The 23,580-nt window shown below is 51.6% G+C and overlaps 4 protein-coding genes across 4 annotated transcripts; 2 read left to right on the plus strand and 2 right to left on the minus strand.

Moving 5' to 3' along the window:
* Positions 1 to 251: 251 nt before the first annotated feature.
* On the minus strand, positions 252 to 8,151 carry BO94DRAFT_453850 (Beige/BEACH domain protein; the record flags this gene model as incomplete). The annotated part of the gene is made up of 8 exons (XM_025607581.1): positions 252 to 281; positions 334 to 498; positions 559 to 771; positions 828 to 1,133; positions 1,184 to 1,341; positions 1,399 to 5,188; positions 5,240 to 5,598; positions 5,661 to 8,151. 8 exons carry the CDS (start codon positions 8,149 to 8,151, stop codon positions 252 to 254), a joined length of 7,512 nt encoding a protein of 2,503 aa, XP_025473168.1.
* A 3,800-nt stretch (positions 8,152 to 11,951) lies between these two features.
* BO94DRAFT_541231 (S8 family peptidase) lies at positions 11,952 to 13,569 on the plus strand (the record flags this gene model as incomplete). Its single annotated transcript, XM_025613039.1, has 3 exons — positions 11,952 to 12,320; positions 12,390 to 13,325; positions 13,381 to 13,569. 3 exons carry the CDS (start codon positions 11,952 to 11,954, stop codon positions 13,567 to 13,569), a joined length of 1,494 nt encoding a protein of 497 aa, XP_025473169.1.
* Positions 13,570 to 14,165: 596 nt separating this feature from the next.
* Positions 14,166 to 15,552, minus strand: BO94DRAFT_8949 (putative ubiquitin conjugating enzyme (UbcC)). The gene is made up of 3 exons (XM_025617728.1): positions 15,394 to 15,552; positions 15,151 to 15,277; positions 14,166 to 15,055 (listed from the first exon to the last, which is right to left on the minus strand). The coding sequence occupies exons 1-3, from the start codon at positions 15,457 to 15,459 to the stop codon at positions 14,568 to 14,570; spliced, it is 681 nt and encodes a 226-aa protein (XP_025473170.1). The 5' UTR covers positions 15,460 to 15,552; the 3' UTR covers positions 14,166 to 14,567.
* A 1,771-nt stretch (positions 15,553 to 17,323) lies between these two features.
* BO94DRAFT_481202 (putative ABC bile acid transporter) lies at positions 17,324 to 22,832 on the plus strand. Its single transcript, XM_025608850.1, has 2 exons — positions 17,324 to 17,798; positions 17,867 to 22,832. Exons 1-2 carry the CDS (start codon positions 17,734 to 17,736, stop codon positions 22,785 to 22,787), a joined length of 4,986 nt encoding a protein of 1,661 aa, XP_025473171.1. The 5' UTR covers positions 17,324 to 17,733; the 3' UTR covers positions 22,788 to 22,832.
* The last annotated feature ends 748 nt before the right edge of the window (positions 22,833 to 23,580 follow it).

A 23,580-nucleotide genomic window follows, 5' to 3' on the forward strand; every position in this document is an offset into this window, starting at 1 on the left:
CTACAGCATCCACGCTGGTCCACCCTCGGGGATGGGAGAGGCTGAACAACGGCAGAGCGGGCGACAGACTTCATACAGGACGGGAGTGCTCCGGGATACAATCTTGTTCGGCACCGTTACCCATCGTGTCGGTCATTGAGCTTGGCGCCGCAAAAGCAAACTGACGAAGATCACCAGACCTCCACACACTCCATCCGGAGCGCTCCGCGGAGTCGAGTTCTCCGCTGTAACATTTAGGGGCAAGGCGGCCCTCAGCGGCGCTGGACACAGCTCCATTCATACTAGACTCTCCGTCAGCATACGACTCACCCAAGGTTCAGATGCCACACTCACCACTCTTCCCCCTTCATCGCCGGTATATACAACGTGCGGCTGGGCAAGGATGCAACTTATCCCCGCTGAGATATTTGCTCCGTTATCGCGGAGGCTGTCCACATGATGAAGTTGCCGGATTAACTCCAGTTCAAACCGTCCTTGGTGGATGATCTTGCTCCAAATCTGCAACCCATCAGCATTAGCAGCCGCAATACTTCCTGGTCGTTATCCTAGGGTTCTTACGTTGACCACGCCTCTTCGGTGACCGGTGAAGAGCAGCTCACGTTCCTGCCACTCATTGTTGACCCCTTCATAGAAGACACAGGTCATTATAGAGTCTTCCACCGAGTCGCACAGAACCTGCTCCAGGAGCAGAGACCCGTTGAGCGTGTAGAGGCTAACACGGTCTCGTCGACAGATCATAATCTCTCCCGTCACGTCATTAATCCGGGCGCACTAAATCAGCATTAGTGAAAAGAGCTCAAGATCCTTGATTGTGCCGTCATGCTTACATCGACCGGCCCGTTGTTGGGCAGTTCCCGAACGAAGCACTGCCGGTTGAGATCCCAAAGCATGATCTGACCGTCAGTAGATGCTGACAGAAGGGTGCTAAATGACCGAGACACCGCCAGCATCGTCACTGGCGAACGGTGTCCGAACAGCGACCCTGCTGGCTGGAGGTCGACTGACTTGACGGACGAGGTAAAGGTCCATATCGCCACAGTACAATCGGTGCCTGCGGTTATCAATGTCCGGGAGTCCGCAAAGATCGCGCAGGATAGTTGGCCGATATGGAGGTGCTCAAAGTGGCCCAGTAGCTAAAGTCTGTTAGCAACGACCTTTTCATGGAGCAATCAGAACACTTCACTACCTTTCGGCTATCTGCAGAATAGAATCTCACACTACCATCGAAGAAGCCCCATTCCATGTACTTATCGTAGCTCGGCGGGATATTGAGTCGAAGAGCTGCAGCACACAGTAGACGATCATGCTTCATTGATAACGAAGCTACTCGTTCTCCGATATCTATCGTCGCATTAGCACGCCCGAGACATGTGTATCATCGTAGGCTGGGTAACCCACCAAGAAGCGCAAGTGGTTGCTGGGTAAGTGACTCGGCAAGACGATCCAGTCGTGGCATCTTGTGCCTGGGGTCCTCTCGTTGCGAATGAGGTCGGTTGAAGATCTGATGCGGGGTCTGTCCGAAGTTGTGAATGATGCCGATGGTGGCTAGTCGTTCCACCGGATCATCAATGGAGTCTACATCTTTGGCACCTTGGTAGGACAGATGATGGAAGACGTTCACTGCCTCGACCGCGGCCTCTCCCTTTTGCTTGCTTCCAAACACCAGGTCGATCCAGTGATGTAGGTTCTGGGTCACGTAGGGACTTTCGAGGGCCTCGCGGTGTTTTGCGATAAAGATCTTGGGGTCACCTTTGGCCCACGGCGGCAACTCCACCGAATCAATCACAGTCGTCATGTTCTGCAGGAGGCCGAAATCGTACTTGTTCGAATTGACCAGGAACTCAGAGAGGTAGAAGAATTCGGGAATTAGCTCTCGTACGTCTGACATATTGCCGCGCGACGCAGATTCCCAGGCCTTCCCAACGGAGTAGAAGAGACGGTCAGCATGGTCAAATGTACCTCCCTGGAGGAGAAGGTAGGACTTGACAAAGGGCTGCAGACGGATGAGATATGAGCTAACGATCATCGCCGAGGAGTAGTGCGTGCCGTAGTGGAACGGTGGAGCGTCGTCGTCGCCCATCTCCGCGAATGCCTTGTATCGCTCTCTGAAGTCTGCCTCTCGCTCCGGGGTTTGACAGCCCATGGGCTTGGACAAATCACGGAACGTTTGAGGGTTGGTCAAGTCGAGTTCATCACTTGTATAATCAGCCAGAACCCATGGGAAGACTGGGTACTGCGTCAGGTCATTGAATGTTCTCCCGGCGAGTGTGTTGATCAGCATAAGATAATGGAAGTTGGAGATTTCACCCTTGACCCATTTGCGTGTGGCTGGATAGGCCGGTGAATGGCCGAAAACGCTGGCAAACTTCGACCCGAGAGACTGCGGTGCATCCTCTTGGCTTCGAAGGGTCTCGAACCTCCAGACATCCTCAGGGCGTGCGTGACCAACGCTTCCGGTCACTTGGGGAGCTTTGGCCGCGAGTTGACTGCAAAGGCCGTCTCGGGCTCGTGATGAGATGAGTGTCAGCAGATAACTGCTGCCGTCTGTGAAAAAGACTTCCAAGGCCACGTCACGAAATAGAAAGCGTCTTTTCGAAATACTAATCAGATCGGACCATTTCCAGCTTCTCGTTTCATGCTCTTGTGCTTTGCGTTCGCTTGATTCTCGGCCGGCGATCATGCGAACGTATGGGTCGCGTTCGTCTGCCGGGGCTTGCCATACATTCACAATTTCGCCGTCTGATCTCTGGAAGAAGTTGTCCAGTATGTAAATGTGATCCTTCCCTTGGATCAGAAGTCCTTCGAATGCTTCTAATCCAATGATACGCGACATGTTGCACACACCCTCAACTTGGTCGCCGCGGTGGAGAGTCCGCATAACTTTCCGATTCTTGTCCTCATAGTCATCAAGATCCGCCTTTGGATCTTCGATCATTTCAAAGCTGTCTTCAAGCACACTCCGACTATCCGGGGCAATGCCTTGAGAGGTACTCTCTGCGGCCTCGTTGTTGGCGACAGTAGCTATAGGGGTCAATCCAAGTGCATCACCACTGGAGGGAGGTCGGACCTCCGTATCCAGTTTGATTGCTGGAGGCTCGGATGCCTTCCGTTTTGGTTGGTAGTTCTGTCTCTCGTTGGTTTCATCCGGAACTATGCGAAGACGCATACGGCTACGCCCTTCTGTCTGATCAAGTCGCCACTTTCGCTCCTTGTTTTCGGCCAGAAGACCTCCAAATCGCCGCAAGTCCATGGTCAGCTGGGAGAAAGCAGTCCACATGAATACTTGGTCATCTTGGTGGTCCTGGAGCGCCCTTTGAAGCTTCAAAAACTCTGATGCGGATATATTTGATGCCCAGTGAGAAAACGTAGCCACATGCTTGCGCGTCACTTCGTCACCAAAGGCGTCTATCTGTTTCCATTGCTTCAGTTTCTCTTGGCGTTTGGAAACTCGGTTCCGTGATGTAGCCTCGATCTTGGAATTCTCTTCTTGAACGAAATCTTCCCAGTGTTTGGATATGACGTCAAAGAATAGAGAATGTAGGTCTTCTTCTCGATCATTAAACCACTGCAAAAATGCGGCATCATCCATACCCATCAAAGCTTCGAAGCCAGCAGAGAGCCGCTTTTGAAGGGCTGCCGGTGCATGGCTAAGAATTGTAGCCATGTCGGCAGGCTTCTGCACTAACAGGATTCTGAAGAGTCCTGCCGCAGCCAAGCGTACATCTTCGTTCCCGTCATCCAATTTGATATATAAGAGGTAACACAACAGTTGCAGGTGGGTTGAATGGGCATCTCCAGCAAGAAGAACCACTTGCCAGTAGGACAAACGCTTTAAAAACAAGAGAGCTTCCGTGCCCTCGACTTCCGATAGCCGAAGCAAAACGGCACGAAATACAGTCGAGCGGATGATTGAAACGGCTTGGCTACACAGCCTAATACTCTTGAGACAAGAGATATCGGGCCGTTGAAGATACTCCAAGATTGGCCCTGCGAATTCGAGGGTTGCCGCTGCCCCATCAACAAACCAGCCTTCGTACACTGCTTCTCCAAGGTGAGTCGTGAACCGCCCCAAGTTGGTGAGCACGCGTGGTTCTGCCAGTAGGTGAGGCTTCGAAAATATGACCTCTTGTGCTGTTGACAAAAAGTTTTTCAGCACCCACGAGTTGAAGTGTGCCCGGTGTTCCAGCAATCCTGGTGGTGTTTTGAGGTATAAACCAAGACCGGAAAAATCCTTCCGTTCTAATAACTGCTCCGAAAAGACAGAGAGAGCCAAACTGAGTATGCTGATCACAAAAGGATGATCGGGGTTACCAGTCTCCTCAATTTTCCTCGGACTACATGCATAGACAATGCGTGCAGAGGATGGTAAAGGTTTCCCCCTTTCAGACGAGACTAGGACGAAAGAAGATCCACGGCCAAGTGATCCACCAGGATCATCACGAGGTCCGGGTTGTTCCACGGTTGTTGTCCGCAGCTCAGCGGCTCCTCTTGAGCGCGGGCGAAGGACCAGATTCTGATCACTAAAGTCGAGACTACCCGCACGAGGGTTTAATTCGGCATCCGTGTTTGTTGCATCGCAGCCGACAACAACTGGGAATAGCACCGAAAGTAGATGCTGAGTGTACTCAGGCTGCGTTGTAAACACACGAAAGCTCTGAGACTTCACATGGAGGGTTGCAAAGAAATCAATGACAGTGCCAAATAGCAACTGCTCTTCGGCTACTGTAGTCGCGGCTGTATGAGAGAAAATGGTTCGCTTGGTTGGTTGAACATTGACATTCTGAAGAATTGGAAGACCTTGCATGTCGGACTGCGGGCTACCACTGGTCAAGGCTGTTTCCTTCAAGGCGCTCTGCATCATCTCAGCGATAACTGGGAAGATTTCAGGGAAGGTTATATGCAGCTGAGTGCCGGATAGGAAGGTATCCGAAAGTCCCGTTTGGTTGAAGGGCCTGTCAACAATCATCTTACCGACGTCCAGACCAAACAAAATAGCAAAGCAGATGGACCATACAGCTGGAATTCTCCACCACCTTTTCAGGCAATGCCGCATGATGATATAACCCCCAGTTTTCTCGGTGAACTTCTTGTCATAGTTGCTGCCATGGATAGCCAACAGACGGGCGATGATCTTAGTGGCGAGAATAACAATCTCTGGCTCGTCTTCGCACATAAGGTACAGAAGCCACTATATGGGAGTCAACAATGACTTTTCATCAACAAGTAGGATGCAGCAGACCTTGTTCGTCACGGCCCTCGCGAACTTCTTTATAGGACCAAGGTCATGTGCATTGCAGAGCAAGGAAGAGTACATCCGAAGCATCTCAGTCGCAAGCACGGTGCTTGACACATATTTATCCTTCGCAGCAGGGGTCACTGGCCGCACGCCCGTGTTGAATCTCATGCTTTTTTTCTTCTGCAGCCGACTAGATTCTCTGGGCTTATGAAGGGCGTAAGTGATATAAAGAGCCAGAGAGCGAAGCAAGTCCGCCGATAGGCAACCCTCCATCAGCGATCCAAAGGCGGCGGTATGAAGGCGTAATGCTTCAGGCGTGTGTTCCTCTACTTTGAGGGCTTCAAGGAACTTCTTGTTAACGCCTATTAACCGTCAGTAAAACCAACTCGTAAGATAAGGCACTAGGTGCTTCCAGGAGACCCACGCATGCGAGCCAGTCGCTTTGCATTGAACCGGCGAAACTGGCTTTCGCTGGCAAATATACAGAATTGGGAGTAGTACAATTCGAGGAGAGCCGCCTCCCCATACCTCCATACCTCCAGGTCGACAAGCAAGACCCGGTACGCTAGTGGGTTTGTGATGATCGAGCGATTCGGCTGTTCAAATTCGTACCCAACAAACTTCAGTGTCAAGCGGAGAAGCTCCAAGGCCAAGGCCGATCGCTCCTCGTAACTGGAGCAAACGTTGGGGGTCTTCGGTGTCGTGGAAGAAACTCCCGATGGCAAGCCAAGCTTTTCGCGCAGCAGAGCCCCAAGGATTCCGTAGCCATTCTCCTTTTCCATTGCCTCGCTGTTCCGCCAGCTATCTTGCACGGCTTCGTACAGTGCCTCAACTGCCAGCAGGGTCGACTCCGCAGTGTCAGCCGCGTGGACCAAATTTAGATGAACCGACGCACATCCCCCTATACGCCAACTCGCATCGTCTAGAGAGTGCGGTACCGTGACAACGGGGTGACCAGTCAAGACACCAATTCCATGAGCTTGAGTCAGTGCGTCATTTATCGCAGGTGTGGCTCCGTTGACTGCTACTGCATTCCCTCCAGACTTCGTTAGTTGGTGCAGATTTTTGGCGGCTTGTCTGGATAGGCACTTGATCAGCCGAGACTCATCCACGGTATTATCATCATCATCGTCTAAAACTGAGAGTGGCGAGACATTGAGCAATATGGACCCCTCACGGATAAGAGTACTCGCTTTCCGCCGGATGGCAACAACGATGTCCGACTGCTCTTCTTTGCCCGGGTGCAAATGCTCATTGCGCAAGTTCAGAGCGGCAGAAGCCTTGTACGTCTGAAAAGAGCCAAGACAGTCTTGGAAGTTGCCATAATAACGGGCGCCAAGGTTATAGAACACAGCAACCATATCGTCGCTATAGGCTTCTTCAAAAAGAATCGCACTTGCGAGAGACCATCGAGACATGGAAACCCCCTTACCCAGCCTCATGGCCAGGTCCTGAGGCGTGCCAAAGAACGCTTGAACCCGAGCCGATCGGCTGGGAGCGCTTGTAGCGGGCATACATGGATACTCTATCTTGAGTTGTTCGACGAATTCACCATCTATAAACAAAGACGCGCGGGAATACGATGGTGGTCGGGGTTTCTTGTGAACAACGCAAATGTGATACCATCGCCCAGGTTCGAAAACAACGGATTTGAATCGAACACTGGGGCGTGACCCCCTTATCGAGGTCTGCAATATGAAATTTCGGGTGTCTTTTTCAAGGTATGCAAGCAAGAAGCATGTCTGGCTGGGATCAAATGCCCCGAATATTGTTGTATGTGTGTTTGGATCAAACTGATCAAAGCGTGCCCAAACCGAAAGCGTGTACCCCGAGGAAGTTGCTGGTGGGAATGAGCGCCCGAGAGTTGAAAATTCCAATGACCCATATCCATGTAGTGAGAGATCAAACTGTATGGATGCAGGTTCCTTTGAGGCCTTCAGAACATCAACAAGCAAGCGCGACACCTTTGGGCAACTGTGGGCTTTCTGATAGAGGAATACCGCATCCTCCAGGTTGCTTATTCCCTGTGCACAGAGCAGCCGCGCGAGCTCCTGATACAATAGCTTTTCCGGCTCCGGACGCTCGTCGCTGACTAGAAGCGGGAGAATCCATGATAACACGCCAGTAGCATGCAGAGTTGTGATATTTCTCTGGGAATGCGAAGCAAGTTGGCAAAGGCATGCAGGCACAGCCAACCTCAGGATACCGTGGCCAGACGAGGAGGCTGAGGTTTGAGACAACCACACTCGAATGAAAGGGCCCAGGATATCCGGTACTTCGATAGTCTCCGAGGTTCCTACGCATCGATCCACCTCCACCTTGATATCACTGGGCAGCAGCTCCGGGGCCGTTCGGAATTTGGCGTCCAACGTTGTGAATATACTGGTGACGGCTTCCTGGCAGAGAACTGCCGCCAGAATCCCACTGTAGAACTGTTCTATATCCCCCTGTACGCAGTCCACCTTTTGGGCCAGGAGTGCAAGAGCTTCCTCTAGAGCCACTCTCCCTCCCCGAGGGACCCGACTTGCAAAGTACCGCTTATTCCCATGATGCTCCTTTAACGCCTCTGCCAAAACCGCCAATGCATCCTTAAAAAGGGTCAAGAGACATTTCCTCTCTTCCTTCGACGACCGATCAGGGGTATATGATTCCGAGACCTTCCGAAGCAGCTCTAGCAGCGTCTGAAAACCATGTAGATGTCGAAAATCCTCTTTCGCTTCTCGAGGGTGGTCACTGTCGATGAATGTGTGGCGAAGCCGGAGTAAGCACTCGGTTGCTGTGGCAGCTAGTTGAAAATCGATGTCATGTTCACTGCAGATGATTTTCAGCTTCTCGATGACGGGAGTCAGCTCGACGGCCGGCCGTTCGATTGACGAAGAAGGGGATGGCGAGAGAAGGGAGGTGGCCTGGTTCATCGCGCCGCTGAATCTTATCCCCGGCTACCTATCTGACGGCTAGCGACCATCAGACACCATGAACCTGCACTTAGCGTGATGATGGAGGCGGTCTGCATTGGTAGATGTGGTGGTTGGTAGCTTAGCGGACCGAATAAATCCACGCACACTTGTCTGACATGGACCAGCCGGAGTGGGAGGGAGGGGAAGCAAGGACAGCGCACGCAGCTCAGAGGATCAGCAATTGTGTGTTCGCGAGGGTTTCAAAGCGCAAGAATCCCGGTCAAGATCCACCATAGAGACTAGAAAATTCCCAGGCGCTCGGAGTCCTAAGCCGCACAAAGTACCTTCCGCACCTACCTAAGGGATGGCTGTGTCGAGTCCGATAGACGGTCTTACGCCAACGTCACTCGCGGCGGTAGTACCATAGCGGGGGAGGGTACGGACGGGATTGTTTCGGGGCATCGAGTACTACGGAGTACTTTACCTGCTGCCGGGCGAAATTCTACCTACGTGACGGAATGGCCTGCTGTCCTCGGTAGGCAGGCGGTGCTGCTCTAAGCTCGCCGCCTGAGGTCAACCGTCACCCGACCGGAACGCGGGCGGCTGATTAGGCCGTCGTCCTTCGCCTGGGCCGGCCCATTGGCTTATCTTCTCCACCATATCAATGATCTAATGCTTTGATTGGCCTTTCATTATCAGTAGCGGCCGCTGCTTTTAGAACCCAACAGGTACCTCCATCTTCACCTGCCAAGCTCTGACCTATGCAACAGAGTCAGCCTGGATAGTTAACTATCTAGGCAGGTTTAACCCTGTAAGTGGGAAGCCTTATGGCTTGTATTTTTCAGCTTCATTCATAGTTACTGAGTAAGAGCTGGATGTCTGGTTGCGATCGTGAAGCACGTACTCCGTATTGGGAATCTCGATGTCTGACAACCACCTCGCAAAGTAGCTGTTTCTCTACCCACAAAACTCGGTTTACTCGGTATGGATCCAGGTATCTGTGTCTATCCTACATGTTATCTGTGTCTTTGCAGGTTCAATGTCTTATGTTAGTGTATGCAACAAGTTACCTTCCAAGTGAGGATATATATAATGGTGTCTATCCCGTACAGCTTGTGTGAATATCGACGACAGATATCCTGGTGGGGAAGGGTTGCAAATAGCATTCGTACGAGAATTTAGACTAATGAGATGATCCTATATTATGCTGATGTTATCATAACGATAGGGACTGGGGGGGGGGAAAGGTAGGTGGATGAAATATATTGTTGCTCAACTGCTCAACTGCTCAACTGCTCAGACACGTAGAGCGATGTCGAGAAAGCCCGCATTGTGCCTTAATATAGCTTTACGGGTTGAAATGGGAGTAATAATAGGTAGAACACATTTATTGGCTCAGACATTATACTCCGTGGTGTACTGGCGGCGCTTGGCAGCCATATATAATGCCCAGTATCAAATGGGAAGCCCCGGACTCCTAGTTGTTTGTCACCTGCTCATATTTTCCCACCCGAAGAGAATACAGGATGGAGGGATGCCTGCCAGTGCTGATCAGGTGATATTATAGCTACATAATAGTCAAGGGTCCCCCAAAGGCCAATGATAGTACATTAATCCAATGTTGCCTGACAACCTTATACCCGATGTCCATACAGATTGCATCTATGAATAGAATGCTCCCCAGCCAATGCATGTTAGTCTCAATTAAAGTTAAGTTCTTATTAAAATAGGTTATTGCGTACATAAACCAACCGTGAAGATAGTTTAAATCGTCTAAGATATATGATAGACTGTGGCAACGTAGATGACCGACTTTTGAGAGAAAACCTCGCCGAGACCATTATCACAAATCCCAGGAATATTCTACCACATAAAATATGGCCGCTGGACCGATTCTCCGCCACGAAGAGTCCGTGAGAGATCTCGCCACTATAAGTAAACTTTTGCAACGGAACCCAGTAGCTACTGCCGAGGTCGCCCGTGAAGTCATATACATTGGTTCGTCGTAGTGTAGGAGACGCGACAGGCAATCGACTATTCCGTACAGCTCCGAACTTTTGTAGAGAAAGTGCCGATTCTTCATGTGAACAGGAAAGGCCCATCATCTTCCAAGGTCATTGACTTTTTGGGCCGAAGAATGCCACTGGTTCTCTGAACTATGGATGGCGCAACATACCTTCTTTAAGTTCTCATATGGTATGAGAGTGATTTAATCAGCACAAAAAAGAGTTCAACGAGAAGGCTGAGATCGCAGACTTGCAATTCCAAGTCATATCTACCAAGCACCGAGATTCTCTCAAGCGTTATATCCAAGATTAAGAGAAAGTCAACCGAGACCAACACTCTTGTGAGAGTCCTGGGTCCGTCACCGCCGGTTGTTATAGAGTTTCCTGATCGGCACACACACAGCGGTGGCATACGTACGTGCTCAGTGGCGTGTGCGATAACTCATATAGATCATTAGTCAACCGGTCGTCCTTCATGGCATCCGTGGATGCATCTATCTCGACCTCGGTAAGCACCAGGCGACAAAGGTGATCGTCGCCTGAACGAACATGATTGGCCGGCCGGTCGCCTTGATAAGGGGCGCCTTATCTCACGGAGCTCTGACCAGGACAGGCGCAGTCACGTATTGTCACAGTGGTAATTGCTGGTATTGGTTACCGTCCCTACGCAACCGATCTTTCCTGGTTCAGGAGGAGTCAGCCGAGCAAAGCCATGGTTGGCTTGAGCACGCGACTCGGGGTTGCCTGGGAGCCGAACACGCTGTTTCTGTGGCGGGAGAACATACCAGGTACCTGCAGTACAGCGTCCCGAAGTACCCGTCAGCAATAATGAGGAGCTGTTACGGGTATATGCAGGGTCATTTGATTGTTACAAGAGCTACCTATCCCATGCAAGTCCTGGGGGGTTTGCGGGAAGCTCTCGTTCGTTTTCCCGAGATAGTCGCGGTTGGGGTGCGGAGTAGGTATAGATAGCATGACCATGTAGCTAGGAGCAATGGAGCATATTCCGTACGTAGCTACTACTAGAACCTAGTTGGGACTTGGGAGCCATTGCACTGACCGTCTGGCTAGGCACTACTCCATCAGGAAATGGCCTACCTACTAATGCTAGGTAGGTTCGAGTCACCGCCATCACCTGCTTTACAAGGTACATACGTCCAGTCAACTTCCTTGACAGTAAGTAGGAAATGCAGGCTGCGCCCCAGTCGCCGCCTCATTATGAGCAGAGAGGATCAGAGGATCCTGCTCCTGCTCCTTATCTTTGACACCTTGCGGGGACCTTCGTAGTGCCCTGCTTACGTCGGTGGTCGGTGGCCTCGTCCGTACCTAGAGAGGTACCTCTGTGGTTTCGGGGACACTGAGTGTTTGGGATAAGCCTGTCTGCAACCCGTACCTTGATGGGGATGAGGGGGGCGAAGGGGAGCGACCCGAAGATGGGCGCATACCGCCATCCATTACCCTGACCTCCCTGAGGCCTACCCCAGGTCCCAGTTTCTCCGACCGCGCTAATCGGGGACGATCGACAACCAGTGATTCTGCTGTGTCATCCGGTCATCGGCCGTAAATTACCGTATCCCGGTTGCATCATCACCTGCTGCCCTTGCCTCTTGCTGAATACCGTCCGCCATTCATCCGTCCTCCTCTCCCTCTTCAGCTCCAACCTCCTCCTCTTCCTCCTTCTCTCCTCCCTCCCTCCATCTTTATCTTGCCTATTTCTATCTTTCCATCGTCCCCTTCCTTCGCATTCCTGTACACTCCCTCCTCACCCTCTTTTCCATCGAGTTGCCGTGGGTTCCATCTTAGCTATCCATCATGAAGGGCATCCTCGGCCTTGCCGTCCTTCCGTTGCTGACGGCTGCGTCACCCGTCTTCGTTGATTCCATCCATAATGAGGCTGCCCCAATCTTGTCTGCCTCCAACGCGAAGGAGGTTCCCGACTCCTACATCGTCGTTTTCAAGAAGCATGTCACTTCCGAGCTGGCATCTGCTCATCACACCTGGGTGCAGGACATCCATGACTCTCAGAGCGAGCGGACCGAGCTGAAGAAGCGGTCGCTCTTCGGCCTTGGTGACGAGGCATACCTTGGCCTGAAGAACACTTTTGATATTGCTGGTTCCCTGATCGGCTACACTGGTCACTTCCACGAGGATGTCATTGAGCAAGTCCGCAGACACCCTGATGTGAGTCCCCTTATCAAGCTGCCCCCTGTCATCCGTTTCCTGGATAAGCTTCCTAACCTGGCAACTTAGGTCGAATACATCGAGCGGGACTCCGAAGTTCACACCATGGAAGAGGCCACCGAGAAGAACGCCCCCTGGGGTTTGGCTCGTATCTCTCACCGTGACAGCCTCACCTTCGGTAACTTCAACAAGTACCTGTACTCCTCCGAAGGTGGCGAGGGCGTTGACGCTTACACCATTGACACCGGTATCAATGTTGACCACGTTGATTTCGAGGGTCGTGCTATCTGGGGAAAGACCATCCCTACCAACGATGAAGATATCGATGGCAATGGACACGGAACGCACTGCTCAGGAACCATGGCTGGTAAGAAGTATGGTGTTGCTAAGAAGGCTAACCTGTATGCCGTCAAGGTCCTGAGATCGAGCGGCTCTGGTACCATGTCCGACGTCGTTCAGGGTGTCGAGTATGCCGTGCTGTCTCACATCAAGAAGGCCAAGGATGCTAAGAACGGTAAGGTCAAGGGCTTCAAGGGTAGCGTTGCCAACATGAGTCTCGGTGGTGGCAAGTCCAAGACCCTTGAGGATGCTGTCAATGCTGGTGTTGAGGCTGGTGTTCACTTCGCCGTTGCGGCGGGTAACGATAACGCCGATGCTTGCAACTACTCTCCCGCAGCTGCCGAGAACGCCATCACTGTTGGTGCCTCGACTCTCGCTGATGAGCGTGCTTACTTCTCCAACTACGGAGAGTGCACTGACATCTTTGCTCCCGGTCTCAACATCCTGTCGACCTGGATTGGCAGCAGCTACGCTACCAACATCATCTCTGGTACATCCATGGCCTCGCCTCACATTGCTGGCCTGCTCGCCTACTTTGTCTCCCTTCAGCCCGCCGCGGACTCTGCGTTCGCTGTTGAGGAGCTTACCCCTGCCAAGCTGAAGAAGGATATCATCTCCATTGCTACGGAGGGTGCTCTTACTGACATTCCTGCCCGCACACCCAACGTAAGTCTTGCAGCCATTGTTCTCAGAAAAGGGATTGGCTAACTGATGACTGTAGCTCCTCGCCTGGAACGGTGGTGGTTCCGAGAACTACACCGACATTGTCACCAGCGGTGGCTACAAGGTTTCCTCTGCTAAGAACCGCATTGAGGACCGCATCGAGGGTCTGGTTCACAAGGCCGAAGAGCTGCTCACTGAGGAGCTTGGAGCCATTTACAGCGAGATCCAGGATGCCGTCGTTGCATAGATCAGAACTCGTGTTTCACAGACGTAGATCGGAAGACTTTTTTGAGGTATGGGATGGTTGATCGGATATTTTGGCGCAGGTCTCTTTTTTATCATGCTTGGTCTCTTGACGGTGCTGATGCATTGAGTGCATCAGTTGTATCAATCCGACAGTGTTTGCCTCGTTTGATTGGTTCATTTTTATGGTAGTATACATGTCTTTGCAAAGAAGGGTTTGCGATTTCACTTAGAATGTTCTGGTTCTATAACAGACTGGCAATCTCATTGATTTATCTAAGAGATCCGAAGTCCTTGCTAGATAGTATGATACGACTACAGCGTAAGGAGGACAGCGGCAGGTGTCTGGGAACAGTGTAGACAAGCATCCTTGTTTGTAGCGCAATCTAATGAGACACTGCGCAATGGATCACGAGGTGTGGAGTAACCGTGGTGCCTACATAGTATGACCTTTATCTAGCGCCTTGGTGGTGCCGCAATTACTCTTTACGGGAAAGATAAGACGGACACATGCGGAGCTGAGAGGGGTACTCCATCCATGTCACCCGGGGAGTACATCGACGAAGTACCTTAATGACGACATTAACCAATGACATCATTACATTGGAGGCCTACAGAACTTAATCACAGAATCGGGACTATCTTAATATGGATAAAGGATAACGATAATGCAAGAATGCACGTGTAGAGATTGTGATATGAGAGATGAAAGGGGGTAAGCCAGGCAGGCAGTACTGAGGCCTCTCTTCGTGGACGGATAAAAAATCAATAGACAGAGAAGTAAGGTATACAAAAAGTTGAAAAGTGAACACCACGCTCAAACAATCAAATCAAATGACCTTGTACCCATGTATGTATGTATGTTACCTTCTCTTGGAGCGCCTGCGCTATGCTGTGATATAATAATGGATGAATGAGTATGTGAATGTGAATGTCAATGGGGATAGATGGATGGGTTCCAAACGCCAAAATGTACATCCGGACACGGATGAATGCTCGATCTCAGGATGACATGTGCTCGTCCTCACTGCCTGTGTCTTGGTCGTCATCGTCGTCGACGTCGAGGTCCTCATCTGAGTCGCTGCCGCCAAAGACGTCGTCGTCTACGTCGCTCTCGGCCCAGAAGTCTGAATCATCCTTCTCCACAGGCTTGGATGTGGAGGTGGTGGACTCATGAGTGGGCATGATGAAGCCCTCTGGGATGTCATCCTTGGACGACTCCACGTGCTGTTGCACGATGGACTTATACTGATCGGGGTCCTTGCGCAACATGACGGAGGCGTCGACGTTGGCCGGAGAGGAGATCTCGGCGTCGTCGAGTAAGGAGAGGATCGAGATAAGAACGGATTCCACACGCTGAGCTGGGGACCAACGTTCCGATGCTAATTCACCGGACATTTCATCCTCGCCGGGGGCGTGGAGGATGGATATGCAGAGCTTGCCGTCTTTGTAAATATTCGGGTGGAAGAGGGGGTGGACAAAGCGGAATTCTATCGGTCGAGATTGCGAGTCAGTCATGCCGCCACAATTTCGGCGGGAAAAAGGGGTGGGTGGTGTGATGATAGTCATGGGCGCTCGAACTCACCTGGAGGAGAGTAAGGGTAGTTACTCGGGAATTTCATGATCGCCTTGAAGTAGCCGCCATAGTAGAGGGAATCCGGGTTTAGGACGATAAGCCCGATCGTCCAGTGTAGGATGTTCTGCTCATTGATCTAAACGGGATACCGGTTAGCATTCTCGGTACGACATGAATATGGTCTGTGATGGACACATGATGCGGTGTTCGGCATATGACCAGAATCAAGTAGTATTCGGGAAGAAAACGTACTTCAATGTTCACCCAGGGCTCTTGTGATAGTGCCTTGTATTCGTTCATCAAGATGCGTTCCGCCATTGTGACAGTCCAGTCTAACAGGGGCGAAGGATCGCGTGCCGAAGTTAAGCGACGATAGTGGCGAGACTGGATCCCAAGGCTTGGGAGTTGGCTAGGCAGTCGAGATAGCGGACGTAGGTGGGTGGGTTTTCCAGTCGTCAGGTTGAAGTGCACCAGGCTGGATACTGGATAGACACTGGATCAGAATGCGTTTCAACGGTTTAAAAGTGCTTGAAGATCACACACTAGTCCCGCTGTGGCAATCCATGGCATCCACGCGCGGCGGAAGGGCCCGGGGTGGCGTTCCGAAACAACGCATTTTGCAGCAGAGTCTTTCGGTGTTGGGGGTCCGGAGACAGGCAAATGTCGCTATTGAGCTATTGTATTGTCTTTCATCGCACGGAGATTTAAGCCTAAACCGCGGTAGCTGCACTCAGGAACCAAGGTGAATGCGCCCATTGTGCTATTGTTATCAATATCAATGGCGGTGTTTGTTATTATTAATCCAGCTGCCCGGGTCGTTCACCAAAGAGGGAGGAGGGACCAACGACGGTGGGGGGGGAAAGAACCCAACAGGTGGGGAATTCCCCTGGGTTAATAATGGATAGTCGACAATGACTAGTTCGTGCCCTTGATTGAACAATAATAATAGACAGGTCTTTGTCGGCTCCCGTTGTGACGATAATAATGATAATGCCGTCCATGCGATAGGACCAGAACTCCAAAGAGGGTCACGGCAAGCATCAACCAAGGAATCCTCCGCACCGACCATCCCTTTGCTGGCCTTGCTAGGTAGATAGTTGGTCGTTGCTCATTCATTATCTACGCGGTTAGCCGCCTTGCGTGCTTATCTCGGGGGTTATCCACATATCACCGCCCGGCCGGCCAGACTCAGTATAGCGGACGTTATCGCACCCTGGTCGACTAAATTATTGACTCACTCCATATTAAAGAAAAACTAGGGCCTGTCAAGTGATCAGGATTGCGACCGCCTCTTGCTCCGACAGGTGGACAAATGACTCATCCAAATCTGGACGACCATAGGCTAGCGGATGACGAATCAGTCCCTCAAATGGCAACAAAGGGCTGATTTACGTGCAGCCGAGTCGGTGTGACGGGCAAGGGGCTTGCAGGAGGCACGGACACCTCCAAGACGTCCCAGAATGTCCGTTTGGGTCTATTCTGATCCCCCATCCCGCGCTCATTGAGTCACTGACAGGAATTGAACGGACGGTGGAAGACCTGGACTGCGCCGGTCATGCGGGCAAGCCATTTCTTGCAGCCGGGTGTACAGAGCTGATTGGATTCGGACAGTCGCGAAGAAATACCCTGGCACGTCATGTCACTTTCCACCTCGAGGAGCAGCATATGGGAAGCAATCCCGATGCGGTCTCCGCAACGTGGGTTTGGGGTGGTACGGAGGTCCAACCGAGGGAAACAGGCCCTGAACTGTGCCACCCTCTGTCTGCCAAAGAGCTATCGGCATTGTGAGCATCTGATAGTTCTAGTTCCCCTCGGCAGTATACCTAGGTGAAGAAAATCCAAGTAGGTAGGCAGCACAATCGACCGTCATGGGGAGAGGGAGGGGGGGAAAAGCGTCAGAAATTAGCCGGACGGTTAGTGCAGGAGGAGGACCCCGGGATAGGATAATGAAGATGATTCAGAATGATCAGGGACGGATAAGCCGAGTCATCGTAACTGCGCCAGAGCAAGATGTGGCTAACTAGCAGGCCCCATTTGCGAAGGGAGGGAACCAGTCGAGAGCCGCCGGGAGGTCTGGAATCCTTCTGGCTGCGGGCGGTGGATGCGAAATGCGAACAAGTTCCACCGACTAACCTCCGCTCGCTACCCACTCGTCATCGTTCGTTCGTTCGCATCTGCTTCTGCTTCTTCTTCCTTCTTCTATCTACTTAGTCCTAGCTCCCTCTCCCCTCCCTTCTTTTCTTTTCGACTTGTTTTTCTCCCTCCACCTACTGTGCTCCCCCCGGTGTGCCCGTGGTGTTTGCCAACTTCTCCCTCCAAGGCATCATCCGGCTTTTTAGAGTTCGTGCCAGCCCCGTCCCGTCGGGCCTTGGTTCGACCTCGTTTTCATTTTCTTCCCGCCTATCACCTCGGCGATGCTAGGCTTGTCCTGCATCTATACGCCGGGAAGCTACCACCAGAGCATCTGATTCTTAATCAGAGCTTGTTTAGGCCCTACCTCACCTTTACCAGTCTTTCGACTGGTGCTGAGCCCGGAGCGCATGGTTTTCCAAAGCTACCGCTCCTTCACCTCTCATCCCCCGCCCGTCAGCTATGGCGGTCGAATGCCACGGGCCCATCTGGGCTGTCGATGATCTTTCCCGCTGTTTTCAACGCAAGTATGTCGAATATATCGCCGCTGTTATCTGCCTTCTGGAATATCCTACTAATGGTTTACCAATTGTAGCTATCTTCAAGTTATATTTCCGCTCATAGCTTGCGGACTCTCCCTACTCCTCATCGCCCTTCGCATCGCATACGGTTGTGCCGTTTCTCGAAAAAGAGCTTCATACAAGTTATTGGACCACAATGCAGCTGAAGGCGACTCGCAGGTTGCAACTTTGGATGATGAAGGGGAGGAAACCGACCCAATGTTGAACAAAGCAGCGCAATCCGAACTGCCAACATTCGAAGTCGATCGTCCCCGTGGTGAAATTGCTACTTTGGCACTGGAAATTCTCGCGCTTGCGGGAGAAGTAGCCATCTTCGTGACTATCATCTCCACCGACACTTGGGGTCGGCAGGGCACCCTCCCCGCTATCGCCAAGCTCGTGTCGTGGGGATATATCTTATTCCTGGCGTTGGTGCGCTTGCTTCTTTCGACTCTGGACCTCCACTCGTCTCCCAGGCTTTGGAACCATACTGCGTTTTTATACGGCCTGCAATGGGTATTCACGGTGTTCGTTTTTCGGTCCGCAGTTATCCACCCATTATCGAAACGCGCCATGGTCTTTAGCTCTATCGAATTTGCCTTGTCCAGTCTACTTTTGCTCATTGCAGTGACTACCCGGAGAGGAAACAAGACGGTCCTGGTTTCGCATGATGAGGGTCTGGAGCCTGCAAGACACCCCGTTGCTAGCTTGCTCGCACTGGCTACCTTTTCTTGGCTGGACCCCCTCATCCTTAAAGGCTATCGACAGCCGCTGGAGCTCGATGATGTCTGGGATCTCACAGCATCCCAGAAAGCTGCCACGGTCTTGGAGGATTTCCGCCGCAGGCATTATCAAGGCTCACTGGTGTGGAAGCTTTGTCGATACTTCTACGGCACCCTCCTTCTGCAGGGTGCCTGGACCATATTTTCGAACCTTTTTACCTATTTGCCCACGATCCTACTTCGAGCTATCCTGCAGTATGTTGAGGATCCAAGGTCTTCCACATCAAACGCCGCCTGGCTTTATGCCATATTGCTGTTTTGCTCTGGAGCTATCCAAGGTGTCGCCGACGGACAAGCTCTCTGGATCGGACGCAAGCTGGGAGTGAAGCTTCGGGCCATCATTATCGGTGAGATCTACGCGAAGGCTCTCAGGCGGAAGGCTGGCGCTTCTGTAGAAGCCGCTAAAAAGCAGCCGGAAGAACCGGCCAAGGATCAGAAGAAAGGAGGGCTCTTCTCCTTTGGCCGCAAGAAAAAGAAGACAACAAGCGACCCTGAGACAAATACTGCAAATGCGAAGGAGGCCCAAGAAGAAGACAAAGAACACATGGCCAACATCGGTACCATCATCAACCTGATGGCTATTGACTCTTTCAAGGTTAGCGAAGTCGGTGCCTACCTGCACTTTTTGTGGGCCAGCGTCCCTGTGCAGATCATCATCGCCGTAACACTTCTGTACCGGTTGCTGGGGTTCAGCTCGTTTGCTGGAATTGTCATCATGGTTTTCATGTTGCCCATCAACCTTACCATTGCGAAACAGTTCACGAAGGTGCAAAACCAGATTCTGAAGGGCACCGATGCTCGCATCCACAGCACCAATGAGATTCTTCAGAATATTCGGATTATCAAGTATTTCGCCTGGGAGCAGCGGTTCCAAGATATTGTGAACGAGAAGAGAAAGGCGGAGCTGAAAGCTTTGCGCTTCCGTTACATCATCTGGTCAACGGCGGCAACTGTCTGGTATGGCACGCCTATCCTCATTACATTCGCTTCATTCTTCCTGTACACAGTAGTAGAGGGGAAGAAACTGACCCCCTCGATCGCATTCCCGGCCTTGTCGATGTTCTCCTTGCTCCGAGTTCCCCTAGATCAGTTGGCCGATATGGTGGCGCACGTCCAAGAGTCCAAGGTCTCTCTCGACCGTGTGGATACTTATCTCAACGAGGAGGAGACTCAAAAGTACCGTCAGCTCGAAAAGGATGATACTGCCGGACAGCCGCCTAAGGTCGCGCTGGAAAACGCTACACTCACCTGGGGATCCTCTCAAGGACAATACAAGGATGATCCGGCACAAGATACCACCGATGGTTTCCGTCTCATCAACATGAATGTCGACTTCCATGTTGGAAAGCTCAATCTTATTACTGGTCCGACAGGCTCTGGAAAGACGTCGCTTCTAATGGCACTTCTGGGAGAAATGAAGCTTGTCCAAGGAAGAGTTTATTTGCCTGGTGGGACCGTCAACCGCTCTGAACTCCCCGTTGATCCCCATTCAGGACTTATCGAAAGCGTCGCGTATTGCGCGCAAGAAGCATGGCTCGTTAACGCGACTGTCAAGGAAAACATTGTGTTTGCATCTCCCTACGATGAACGTCGGTATAATGCCGTGATCAAAGCGTGTGCCTTGGAACGGGATTTGGCGATCCTCGATGCGGGTGACCAGACTCTCGTGGGAGAAAAGGGCATCAGTCTTTCCGGAGGTCAGAAACAAAGAATATCACTTGCACGCGCCGTGTACAGTAGAGCTCGACACTTGCTTTTGGATGACTGCCTGAGCGCTGTTGATTCGCATACGGCTAAGCACATCTTCCGCCAGGCCTTGACCGGGCCCTTGATGATGAACCGATCTTGTGTACTTGTGACGCACAACGTTGCCTTGACAGTCCTTGAAGCAGCGCATGTTGTTGTCCTTGACAACGGTAAGATCACTGCCCAAGGTCCCCCAGACGAGGTGGCAGCATCAGGTGCATTGGGCGACGAACTCCTTAAATCCCGGCCCACTTCCAGGACCACTACTCCACGACCCTCTCGCAGACCATCGGACCATGGGGAACAGGAGGAAGAATCTCAGACGAACGGCCACACTACCAGTGCACCGAATGGAAAAGCTCAAGAGGGAAAGAGTGCCGAACCCAAATTGCAGGAGTCAAAGGCTGTTGGCAGTATCAAAATGTCTACGGTCAAGATGTACCTTAGATCGATGGGATCCTGGCGTTACTGGATTGTGGCTGTGCTAGTCTTTTGCATGCAGCAGCTCGGTTCTGTGTCGACTAATATCTGGATCAGACAGTGGGCGAACGCTTATCAGACCGAGGATGTTGGCGCAGATGATGCTGGCGACTACGCAGCAATGACGAACCTGAAGATCCCGTCGTTCAATGTCGGTGGTGTGCCTAGGACCTCCACTCTCAATGCACCCCAGTTTGGCACACGAACCGCTGCTGCCAATGGCAATGTGGATGTGTCGTACTATCTTGGAGTCTACGCACTTCTAGGAATTGGGTTTGTTGCCATTTCGCTGGTCAGAGAAGCCGTCCTGTTCTGGGGCTCCCTGCAGGCGTCGCACTCTATCCACCAGCGCCTGTTGAAAGCAGTGATGCATGCCAAATTCAAGTTTTTCGATTCGACACCTCTCGGCCAATTGATGAACCGGTTTTCCAAGGATGTGGAATCGGTTGATCAAGAAGTTGCTCCCGTGGCGATCGGCATGCTTCATAGTCTGGCATCTGTCATCATGATTGTGATTTTGATTTCCATCATCACTCCTGGTTTCCTGATTGCCGGTATCTTCATCACGTTGGTGTATGTCGCCCTCGGCGCTATCTACTTGAACTCTTCTCGTGATCTTAAGAGACTTGAGTCTGTGCAGCGGAGTCCGCTGTATCAGCAATTTGGCGAGACGCTGAACGGTATTGTTACTATCCGTGCCTACGGTGATGGGCCGAGATTTATCGTCGACAACCACCGTCGCATAAATGCCTACAACCGGCCCCATATCTACCTTTGGGCAAGCAACCGCTGGCTTGCGCTTCGAGTTGATGTCACAGGAGCTCTGGTCTCATTCTTCACCGCTGTTTTCGTCCTAGCGAACATCGGAAAGATTGATGCCGGTGCTGCTGGACTTTCCCTTACATACGCAGTCACGTTCACAGAGAACGTACTCTGGCTAGTCCGGTTATACTCTGAGGTCCAACAGAACATGAACTCCGTTGAACGTGTCAGAGAGTACCTTGAAGTCGAGCAAGAGGCAGATGCAGTCATTCCCGACTCAAGACCGCCGGCCAACTGGCCCAGTGGTGGTGCAGTTGACTTTGTTGGATATACCACTCGGTACCGACCGGATCTTGACCCCGTTCTCCGGAATGTGTCATTCACTGTACAACCTGGGGAGAAGGTGGGTATCGTCGGCCGTACCGGTGCTGGAAAGAGTTCCCTTGCTCTCGCTCTTTTCCGTGGCCTCGAAGCTGAAAAGGGCAGCATCGTCATTGACGACGTGGATATTAGCAGTATCGGTCTTCGTGACTTGCGCGAGTCGATCACCATCGTCCCCCAAGACCCTACTCTATTCACGGGAACTCTCCGCAGCAACCTTGACCCTTTCAACATTTTCACGGACGAGCAAATCTTCAACGCTCTCCGACGTGTACACTTGATCGGCCCCGGCACCTCTGGCACAGCGACTCCCATGACAACCAGCACCATTGCGGAGCCTTCCGCAACTGCAAACGGCGTCAACAGCAGTGGTATCCTCGACAACAAGAACATCTTCCTGAACCTGGACACTGCGGTCTCCGAATCCGGCTCTAACCTGTCCCAGGGCCAGCGACAGCTCTTGTGTCTTGCCCGTGCCCTACTCAAGAACCCCAAGGTCTTGATGATGGACGAAGCCACCGCCTCCATTGACTACAACACGGACTCCAAGATCCAGGAGACACTCCGGGAACTCCGGGAGAGCACTATCATCACCATTGCGCATCGTCTCCAGACAATCATCGACTACGACAAGGTCCTGGTCCTCGACCACGGCCGCGTCATTGAATATGATCACCCCTGGACCCTGATCAACAAGGGTGACGGCCTCTTCCGAAGCATGTGTGAGAACAGTGGTAATATGGACGGTCTTCTGGAAGGAGCCAAGAAAGCCTGGGATCATAAAAATAGTGGTAATGACTCATAGACCATTCCTTCTTCCCGTCTTTACGCGCCCCCCCCCCCCCACCCCATGTCTTTGTGAATTTGTTTTTTTCTGGATGGGGGCTCAAAAGTCGTACATATTGAAGGCATTGTTACATATTATTTATTCTTCTTGTCATTCTTATTGTGAAGCTGGCGCATGGGACTTCCTATTTTCTTTCTCTTCTTTTCTTACATTTGCTGTGCATGAATTTGCAGGCTCAGTTGGCTTTCTTTTCTTTTCTTATTTTGTGTCGTGCTTTCTAAAATTTAGTGAATACGACAATATAAAGGAATATTATACATTGTTCAGAAGTTGTCGCTTTGTTCATCTACTATTAAGTTCACAACGGCAGACCTAGATAGATTGCCGCAAGCCCCATAACTACTATGACTGACAAGGCATGAATGGATACTTTCCCGATTCGGCAAATAAAGGGACAGTCGGCTGCACAACTAGCATTGTGACTGCTCCTTAGTTCACAATGATTCATGTATGGAAGACATAATCGATTTAACTCACTGGTTCTGGCCACCGACAAAGCAACCGAGAGTCAACGGCTGCTGCCTGGTTTTGATCAGCGGAAGAAGGCGGTCTTGGCATGTATAGTCTAACCGGACCGGGTCTAGCGCTGCCGAGTTTATTTGCCGGCGAGATCCGGGAGTGGATGACAACAGACGCAGATCATCCATCCTTCGAGGGCGCGATTGTGGTACTTATCTCATCTTCAGATCATTTGGCTCCGAAAACAATTGAACGGGTGTGATATTTCTTGCTAGAGCCACATTTCCAGCCA

Source organism: Aspergillus sclerotioniger (genome assembly GCF_003184525.1).
Source record: "Aspergillus sclerotioniger CBS 115572 chromosome Unknown BO94scaffold_1, whole genome shotgun sequence".
In the NCBI taxonomy this organism is placed as follows: Eukaryota; Fungi; Ascomycota; class Eurotiomycetes; order Eurotiales; family Aspergillaceae; genus Aspergillus; species Aspergillus sclerotioniger.